Source organism: Bidens hawaiensis, unplaced genomic scaffold (assembly GCF_021521415.1).
Source record: "Bidens hawaiensis isolate Kalapana, Puna unplaced genomic scaffold, B.hawaiensis_p1.1 tig00027112_1, whole genome shotgun sequence".
Lineage (NCBI taxonomy): Eukaryota > Viridiplantae > Streptophyta > Magnoliopsida > Asterales > Asteraceae > Bidens > Bidens hawaiensis.
The window spans coordinates 152637-163075 of NW_027494379.1; the positions used below are offsets into that span (position 1 = coordinate 152637).

General features: G+C 35.3%; 1 protein-coding gene across 1 annotated transcript; it reads left to right on the top strand.

Moving 5' to 3' along the window:
• Nucleotides 1-4222: 4222 nt before the first annotated feature.
• On the top strand, nt 4223-7446 carry LOC143574803 (histone acetyltransferase GCN5-like). Its single transcript, XM_077059328.1, has 13 exons — nt 4223-4337; nt 4423-4487; nt 4570-4650; nt 4753-4824; nt 4912-5080; nt 5146-5189; nt 5267-5366; nt 5901-5969; nt 6073-6127; nt 6241-6356; nt 6444-6537; nt 6628-6769; nt 7380-7446. The coding sequence occupies exons 1-13, from the start codon at nt 4233-4235 to the stop codon at nt 7444-7446; spliced, it is 1179 nt and encodes a 392-aa protein (XP_076915443.1). The 5' UTR covers nt 4223-4232.
• Nucleotides 7447-10439: the final 2993 nt, after the last annotated feature.

A 10439-nucleotide genomic window follows, 5' to 3' on the forward strand; every position in this document is an offset into this window, starting at 1 on the left:
TTTTGGGAAATTAAATACTTGAATAATGCAGGTTCAACGTTATAATTAGTAAATGTTGCTTGATATTTATAACAAAAAAAAAGTTACTCGTTTTTGTCTATGACGCGTTTTAGAATATGCATATATTCTAATCAGATATAGGTATGTAAATGAGCTAAGTCATGTTCATGTTCGTCCATTATTAAATCTATATGATAAGATTAGAAATGTCATTAAAAGGTACTAAAAACCTTTAATAAACAAAAATGAACGAACATAAACAAGAAAAACCGAACACATTACCAAACGTTCGTGACATACATGAACGAACATGACTTTTGTTTGTGTTCGTTCATTTAGTTACCCGAACAAAATTCTTTGTTTATGTTCGTTCATTTATTAAACAAACGAACGTAAACGAACTTCCCATCGAATAGTTTGCTTTGGTTTGTTTATAGCCCTAGTCAAATATGTGTTATGATTAGAAATTTAGAATCACTTCTTATATGAAAATATGTTTTCAATGGTCAACTGAATTGACCTTGATACCAACACTTTATTGGTTATTGCTAATAACAAAACATATATGCCCAAATCATAAGTAGAAGTTAGTAATATTGAGTAATATTGTATATATCATCCGAAATTTCCAAGAAATTCTTAAGAAACATATTGACATTGACTTTGGGAAGTCAGTGATAAAATCTTTACATATGAACAAAATCAAAAACTTTAGTGAGCAAAACAAAACACAGATTTATGGAACTGTCTTTTTACAACATGTGTTTTTATTCTATGAACTCAAACAACAATGCATAATTAAGGACTTAAGGTGGATGGTAGAATAATGACTTTTGGTCGGAGGTTATCACTACTTGTATGAGTTGTGTCTTTGCTCAGAGTTCGTGGTCCACCTTGCGTTACTACTAAAAAAAGTTGTCTTAATTTCATGACACGCGGGTCAGTGAACCCCCTTGGTAAAGGAAACGCAAATTTGTTTTCAATGAGTGCGGGTAAACGAGCTGAGCCTAATTCGTCTAAGCTCGGTATACAAAGTTCGGGCTTCTTTATTAAATGGGCTCGAACTTTTTTTAACTTGAAATGGGCATTAAGCTCCATTCCACTTTTTTTATAGTGGAACACTAGAACATCTATTGAAAGAACCAACTATAAGGTATTAATAAGTAATTTAGAGCCCACATAAGTGCTCCAGCCCAATAACTATAATGCTAAAAGCCCACTTATCTCAGGCAGTTGTGGGCCTCGGATCAAGAGGTCATGAACACAAATATAGAGGTGCACAAATCGGTTAACTGGTTAATTGCTAACCGGTTTTTTTTGTGTGGATTAACCGGTTAGATTGGATCAGTTAACCAGTTAATAACCGGAAAAAAGCCCGATTTTTAATAAAATAGTAATAGAAAATCGGTTAACCGTTTTTAAAATCAATAATATAAACCGGTTACTAACCGGCGGTTAGGATCAGCTAGTAACCGGTTATGAAATCGGGCACAAACCAGTTAGAAACCGGTTAACCAGTTTTTGTGTGCACCTCTAAACACAAATGATTGCGTTCACTTATTTCGTTTAGAACCCATAATCTCGCAGTGGACCTCTAATATCTTAACAATAGTTCTATAAATGAATGTTCTTTTGTGTTAAGGCCCATTGACCACTTTATATGACACGGGCTGTACAAGTCGGCTAGTACTATCTGGGCCATACGAGATCTAGTTTGAATTATACAAGTCGGCCTCATACGAGTAGTGTTAAAAACGACGTAATACCAACTTGAAGGGCCCAAATATTTAGTACTGGAAAATACAAGGGTGGTAGGGTAATATCTACAGAAGTGGTTGGATGAAATTAATAAAGTCTAAGGTGTAATTTGAGTTACTTGGAGGTTAAGTTGTTTTGTAATTATCTTTTTCACGTATAGATAATTAGATCTATTTGAATATACGAGTAGTATGTTGCCCTACGAGATCCATCTGAATTATCATATACAATATAAGGTCATACAAGTAGTATGGATCCATTTCAGTATCACATTTTTGATAGTCATCGTTAGAAAAGGACATCACTAGCTCGCAATTTTTTTTGTTAACTTTCAATTTGACACTATATAATTAACAATAGTTACATGAATAAAATTAACAAACATATAGTCATATATATTTCTTTCCTTAGAATATTAAATTGTGTCAAATAATTTGTGGAAATTTTGCATCGTATCAAATAATTGACGGAATATCGTATCTTGTAAGTATCGTGTAAAATAAATTGTCACTCGAATCCCCGAGAACCTTTGTATGGACCAAATAGTTACACTATCTATACGAGTCGCATAACTTCATACTACTCGTATAAACAACCAGTCGTATAAACTATAGAGTCATACGGCTCATGTACAAGTCTTGTCAAATGCACATTCGGAAAAATTATATCATGTTAAATAATTAGCGGTTGAATTTTGTATCATGCCAAATAATTTACGGAATCTTGTATTTTATCAAATAATTAACGAAATATTGTATCGTGTAAAATAATTTGTCACTCGAACCCGTAAGAACCTCGGTATGGACTAAATAGTTACACTGTCTATACGAGTCGAATGACTCTATATATACTACTCGTATAAACAACCAGTCGTATAGAGTCACGCGACTCGTGTACAAGTCGGGTCAAACCCGCATTCGGAAAAAGCTATAAGATGACTCGAATCGTAATTTGGTCACGTATTCGTCGCTAAAAGATGTATAAATATTTGAACCAAAACCATCGCATCAATTGCTGAAATTAGCTCCAATTTTCTCGCAAAAACCCTAATTGATAATATCCGAAGCAGCAATCATGTATCCATTGTTGTAGTAATTAATATAATATTATGGATACACGTTCATCTTACTTAACGTCAACACTACGATCACACTCCGCCACGTCATCCGTCCACAAACGGAAGCTTGACGACGACGATGACGATTATTCGATGACGAACTTTACTGTTTCTCGTTTGGAGAATAATAATGTGACCGATTTGGCCGCGGGTGGTAAGGCGGGGGTTTTGACTCGGTTTGCGGTGCAGGTAGGGGTGTGCATGGTTCTGTTTGGGTCGGGTTTGGGTTAAAATTGAATTAAAAGCTGAAACTTTGGTTTTTGAGTTTTTGAAAAGCGTTCGGTTTCGGTTTTGCCATATTTGTTTGGATGTTTGAGTGGAACATCTTTTTGGCATAAAATAAGACTAGGGATGCAAACAAGCCGAGCCGAGTTTGAGCTCGACTAGGTTTAACTTACAAAGCTCGAGCTTGAGCTCGGCTCGTTTCGAGCTCTATTTTCAAAGCTTGAGCTCGGCTCGTGAATATATTTTCAAGCTCGAGCTCGGCTCGTTTACTATTTATCATTTATTTTTTATATAGTTATAATTATTTTTATATATTATTTCTATTATAATATTTTATATATAAAATAACATATATTATTTAGTTATTTTTATTTATTTTTCATAACATTATATATATTAATTAATAATTCTTAAATATATATTTTAAAAAATTATATAATGACAAGCTCGTTTAGGCTCGCGAGCTAGCTCGAGCTCGATAAGTGAAGCTCGGGCTCGGGCTCGTTTATTAAACGAGCTTACTTTTAGGCTCGGGCTCAATTTAGTTCGGCTCGATCGAGCTTTTTCACGAGCCGATCTCGAGTAGCTCGCAAACAGCTCGGCTCATCTGAGATGACTAACAACCACTTATTTTTATCTACTTTTTGTGTAATAGGTTAACTGTGTAATTAATAAAAAAGAAAAAAAAGTGAAGTGTGTGTGAATGTGATTGGTGAAAAGTTGGTGGGCCCCACTCACTACGCCCTCGCGCCCGTTATCAGCTTCACGGAAGAAGGGGCTCAAGCCGCCCTTAATGCCCCTTAATAATGGTGTAGCGGATGAAGTGGCTGGGGCGCTATCCTGGTACTGTAGTACACATAGTCTAACGAAGTTGTGTCCAAATTATTTTGTTAAGTAATAGTTAACTGATTATTATACATTTGGGTTAAAATTAATGAGTTAGATATTTATTAACTTCTAATAAATTAAATAAAGGATAAAAAAATATAAATTCATTTTCGGTTTGTTTTTTTTTGGTTTATGTTACATGCAAAACCAAAACCTAACTGTAAGCTCGGATACAGTTCGGCTTTTACAAAAACATAAACCAAACTGTCGGTTTTTGTCTCGGATCAGTTTTTCAGTTTCATGCATGCAGGGGCTTATGGTGAAGGATGATGCAGTAAAAAGTATTTTCACTGAGAATTTGCAGACACATGGAGCTTATTGTGCCCGAGAAGAGAGTTTAAAAAGAGAGGTAATATAATGTATCATCAGTAAATTATAATTTTGTTTTATTTTATAATTATAAATTTTGTGAAGCAAGTTATCGGTATATGCAGGAGGAAGCAGGAGATATCAAGTTTGTATGCGTATCGAATAATAATATTGACGAACATATGATCTGGTATCACTTAATCTTTATATTCATTTAACCAATGTTTTCGGTTTTTAAATGTTATAAAATTGATGAACATATGTGTTTACAGGTTAATTGAACTGAAGAATATATTTACAAGGCAACTGCCAAATATGCCTAAAGAATACATTGTTCGTCTTGTGATGGATCGGTATGCATGCTGTCTGCATTATATTATATTTTTTGAATAATAATATTTGAATTGTGGACGCGCTCTAATCCACAATTCAAATATTATTATTATCTTATGCAGAAGGCACAAATCTGTAATGGTTATTAGGCGCAACAATGCTGTTGGCGGGATTACATACCGCCCTTATTTCAGGTACAGATGCTACAAGAGTGACATGCTTCACTTTCGTTTTTGTATTTTTTTTTTTGTTTTTTGACTTTTGTTTATGTGACATTTTAGCCAAAAGTTTGGAGAGATAGCTTTTTGTGCAATAGCTTCTAATGAGCAAGTAAAGGGTTATGGCACTAGATTAATGAACCATTTAAAACAACGTGCACGAGACGTCGATGGGCTTACTCATTTTCTAACTTATGCAGACAACAATGCTGTTGGTTATTTTATTAAACAGGTTAGATAATATTTAGCTTCTTTGTAATATATACATATATTTTTCCTATAATTTTTATGTTGTAGGGATTTACGAAAGATATATTCTTGGAGAAAGAACGATGGCACGGGTATGTATACGAGTATATCTAAAATTTTACAAAAGATATTAATATCTTACTGCAATATAATGATTTTTTTTATATAGGTGTATAAAAGATTATGATGGAGGGATTCTCATGGAATGTAAAATTGATCCAAAGTTTCCATACACCGATTTATCAAGCATGATTCACCGTCAGAGGGAGGTGAATTGATCGAAAATAATGGAAAATCATTTTTTTTTAGAGTAAACTGCGGTTTTCGTCTAATCGTCTCTGTGGTTTGTCCAAATTTACTGTTTTAGTCCAATAGTTTCAAATTTGCGATTTTCGTTTCTGTGGTTTCATTTTACTTGCAATTACACCCGAGCCCACTAACACCGTTAATTCTGGTCGTGAAACCCATCAGCGTGCACCTCACGTGAAGGGCGGTTTTGTTATTTTTCTCCCCAAACAAACTCCAGCCTTAATTCGCAAGCCCTCTCACGTGAGGGGTTGGGGTTTACTTAGGAGAAAAAGGACAAAATTGTCCCTTATGTCAGGTGCACGGAGATGGGTTTTCCGACCAGACTTAACGGGGTTAGTGGGTTCGGGTTTAACTGCAAGTGAAATGGAACCACAAGGACGAAAATCGCAAATTGAAACTATTGGACTAAATCGCATATTTGGACAAACCACATAGACGAAAACCACAATTTATTCTTTTTTATGTAACTTTATATATAATTTTGTATACACCAGGCGATCGATGAGAAAATAAGAGAGCTCTCAAATTGTCACATTGTGTACCCTGGTATTGATTTCCAAAAGGTATGCTTATGATTAATAATTTAATATACTCGTATGTGCGCGCGCGAACGTGTGTGTATCCTTATATACAAAACTGATATAATATTTGCATTTTGTTTTCTAGAAAGAAGCTGGAATTCCAAAAAGGATTTGTAAACTTGAAGACATTCCTGGGCTAAGTGAGTCCTTCGAGCCCTACAGTTATAACGATTAAACAAATCTTTATATCGTTTATATTATATTCACTATTATGCTTTATTTTGTGAGATTATTAACTGAAGTTGAGCTACAGAGGAAGCTGGATGGAGTCCGGATCAATGGGGACACACTCGGTTTAAATATTTCAATGCTTCTCCAGATGGTACCGTAAATCCAAAGTTGACCGGATTCATGCTTTCAGTTTTAAAGGTAAGTTTTTAATTTGAATCAAATAATTTTTAACTTATTTTTAAAACAGAATAATGTATACGAAATTAAATTATTTGATGTAAGCAGGCGACGCTTGATCACGTTGATTCTTGGCCATTTGATAAACCTGTTGATGTTCGTGACGTTCCGGATTATTACCATGTCATCAGAGATCCCATGGGTAAGTATATATTATACAAACACAGTAAATTTAAGTTATTTAACTAAGTGTTAAGTATTTACATTAACGTAAAAGTTTAACTTATTGTAGATCTTAAGACGATGTCAAGACGAGTTGAATCTGAACAGTATTATGTCACACTCGAGATGTTCATTGCTGATGCAAGGAAAATGTTTGCCAATGCTAAAAATTATAACTCTCCAGAAACTGTTTATTATAGATGTGCCATCAGGTAATTTGTTATATTTCAGATTGGAAAAAACCGCGGTTTTCGTCATTGTGGTTTATCTAAATATGCAGTTTTAGTCCAATATCAAATTTGCGATTTTCGTTCATGTGGTTTCATTTCACTTATAATTAAACCCGACTACAGTAACCCCGTTAAGCCTTGTTAAACCCATCTGCGTGCCCCTCACGTGAGGGGCAATTTTGTCTTTTTTCTCCCCAGATAATCCCCGGTCCTAATTCGCAAGCCCCCTCACATGAGGGGTTGGGGTGTATTTGAAAAAAAAGAGGACAAAACTGCTCCTGACGCGAGGGGCACGTGGATGAGTTTAACGACCAGACTTAACGGAGTTAGTGGGGTAGGGTTTAATTGCAATTGAAACGAAACCCCAGGGACGAAAATCGCAAATTTGAAACTATTGGACTAAAATCGCATATTTAGACAAACTACAGGGATGAAAACCGCAGTTTACTGTTATTTTTCGTACATCTTTAATTCTTTATGCATTTTTTCCTTCTAACGGTTACAGTTTTGGCTCATTTACTTTTATAAATCGGTTGTAAGTTTTCGTTTGTCTGATTTCTAGTATTATTAAGAGCTGAAATTTATTATGCAGGCTAGAAGCGTTCTTCTCGAGTACAGTTCAGGTGGGTCTTCAATCATTTCTGCATTTTCAGCAGTAGCAAACGGAAATCGAAGGATATATAGATGACACACATTAGTTATGGTTTCATGTTGCAATTTAAGTTATATGTAACATGAATCGGTCCTGGTAAGGTTAGACTGTATTCGGTTTTTGTAACCAGAATCAAGTTCGGCCCGGTGCATCCACCGCGGTTCGAACCAGGCCTGGTCCTGAACCATAACCATAACCATATCTTTGACTTTGACTTTGACTTTGACCTCGTTTAGGTACTTTAACTATGTCTTTTTAGATTTTTACTTTTTCCCATATTTTTTTGTTTTGATGTTCTGTTATTATTTGAAAATATGTAGAGGTGGGCAGATAAACCGTTTAACCGAACCGAACCGAACCGAAAATCGAACTGGTTTGAAACAGATTGAAACCTCAGGTTCGAAACTGGTTTGCAATTTTCTTCACCGAAACCGGTTCCAAACTGGTTAACCGAACGAAAACCGGCCAAAACCGAAACCAAAACCAAAACCAATCGTAAGTTAGTCAGAAACCAGTTTCAACCCTAACCAAAACCAATCTTAAACCGGTTTTGACATTTTTGTTGATCAAACCAAACCGGTTTCAACCCAACCCGGTTTTGAGTTTTAAACCTATTTGTGCAACTCTATGCAAGGGCGAATCTAATATAGGTTGAGGGGTGGCCCACGGACCACGGCCCACACCACCCTTCAACTTTCTTGGCAACATTTTCATGTGCAAATTTTTTCACTTCGTTTTATGTATCGGCTGCCCTTAACAAAAATTTTTAATCCACACTGTCTCTCAGCTTTTCTTCTAGATCCGTCGTCACTGCTCGAATGGGTCCCTTGATATTGTCAAAGGAAGTGCATTATATAGAAAAACATCATGTAACACATCTTGTGGCTCACACGAGATTGTTAAAATTAGAAGATGCAATATAAATATAAGTTATAACCACCACGTATAGTGAATTAGTGCCTTTGAAAATGATTTGAGACAGATGGCATATTTAATGGGTGTAAACATTGAACTTCAAGTTGGACATGTTAACGTGGAAACATTTATGGCCAATAACTAATAGATGTTATCTTCATACACCACATAATGTACAATAGAGGTGCACAAACTTAAAACCGGTTTGGGTTGACCGGTTTATAATCGGTTTCGGTTCGGGTTGAAACCGGTTTTTACCATGTTACGATAGGTTTTGGTTTGGGTTTTGATCGGTTTCGGTTCGGGTTTTGCCCAGTTTCGGTCCGGTAAACCGGTTTGGAATCGGTTTTGGTGGAGAAAATTATAATACGGTTCCGAACCTACGGTTTGAATCGGTTCCGAACCGGTTTCTACATAATCGGTTTCAAACCGGTTCGGTTTCGGTTCGATTGTCGGTTGGTTCGGTTAACCAGATTATTTGTCCACCTCTAATGTATAGGACTACGGCTCGTATAAGGCTTTACAAGCCGTATAGACCACGCATGACTGACAAGTGTATAAAGGGGACAAAAAAACCCAGCTTTTTCAGTATATACGACCCTTAAAGCCCTATACGAGCCGTGTAGATATTCAACTGCTTGTATAGATCTAGCCTGAGCCCGATACAAACTGACACAACTCAGGTCCTGTACGGCCCGACCCGTATAGCCCTATACAATCCACATACGCGAAAAGTGGCTTGTGAAGATTCATGATAGTTTAAAATAGCCACAAATAAAGTGATAAGAATCTCCAGGTTCGAATATCTGGAACGTCAAAATAATAATGGACGGCTGGAGTTACATCTTAGGGCTCCAACTTTATAAATAATTGATAGATTAATGGCTTACCGCGAAGTCAGAAAGTTATTATTTGTGGATTAATGTGTCATTCAATAGATTACAATTCCTATCCTTCACAATCAAAATATGAAATTGAACATATCTTGTGTTTCCTTGAAAATATGTCATCCTTTAAATTTTAAAACATTATTATAACTTGATTCCTTTTAACTTTACCTTTTTAAAAAGCTCAGGTGGGAACATATAAATTCCAATATGCTATAGTAGTTGCAAGTGTGTAACCGACTATTCGGCCACCACTTAGGATGCAAGAAGCAAATATAAAAAGAACTATATAATTCACTGATTATATAATATTATATGATTAATAAATAAAATGATTCTTAAATGTTCAATTATTATTTTTAGGTGACAATCGAATTAAAAGATGGCAACAATTAAAAACACAGATCTAGAAATAAGGAAATTTTAGAAGTTAGAATACGCGATATTGTTTTCTTATCAGTTAAATATTGAAATTAAGTCTGTAAACTAACACGTAACTTATGTCAGTCGATAATTTACACGATTTAGGCTAAATAAGAAATGATTGAAAATTGTAAAATTTGAACCCTAAATTGTAATTGGTGGAATTCGGGTGTAACAGTTGATCAGGTTCATCGAGACTTTTTGGTCAACTAGTTATGGGTCTTGTAACTCTAGTACTCTGCTCTAGCCGAAGTTATGCTCATTTGAAGTTCAATATTTTTCTCTCATTTTCCCGTTAGTTGAATTAACTCAAAGTCAATAGTTGTGCATTGTTTTTTATCCATAGAAACACATTCACCTTGATTTCCTCATAAACCTTGAAAGAGAGGATTTGTTGTGCAGACTTTATTATTACGAACTTGCCAAATAGCTTATAATATAAACACCTTTTTCCATTTTTTAGAGAATGAACCGAAAATTTATCGGTTGTCTCTGCTAATGAATTAACTACCTTTGGATGGTGGTGCACTTAGATGAACGGAAATTGGAAGGTGGTATTCGTTAGCCCTTCCCTTCGACCCGCCAACCTTTCTAGTATTAGAAGAATCTAATATGTAGTCGCTTTCTTTTAACGTGTCAAATGTAAAACACATAATCAAGTTGAAATGTGCTCTAAAGTTTAGTTCAAACACATCAAAGCATAGAAAGACTGAAATACACAATCATTCAAAACCATAAATCAGAACCTAGAACCTAGTTCAAATCAGGCTTACAA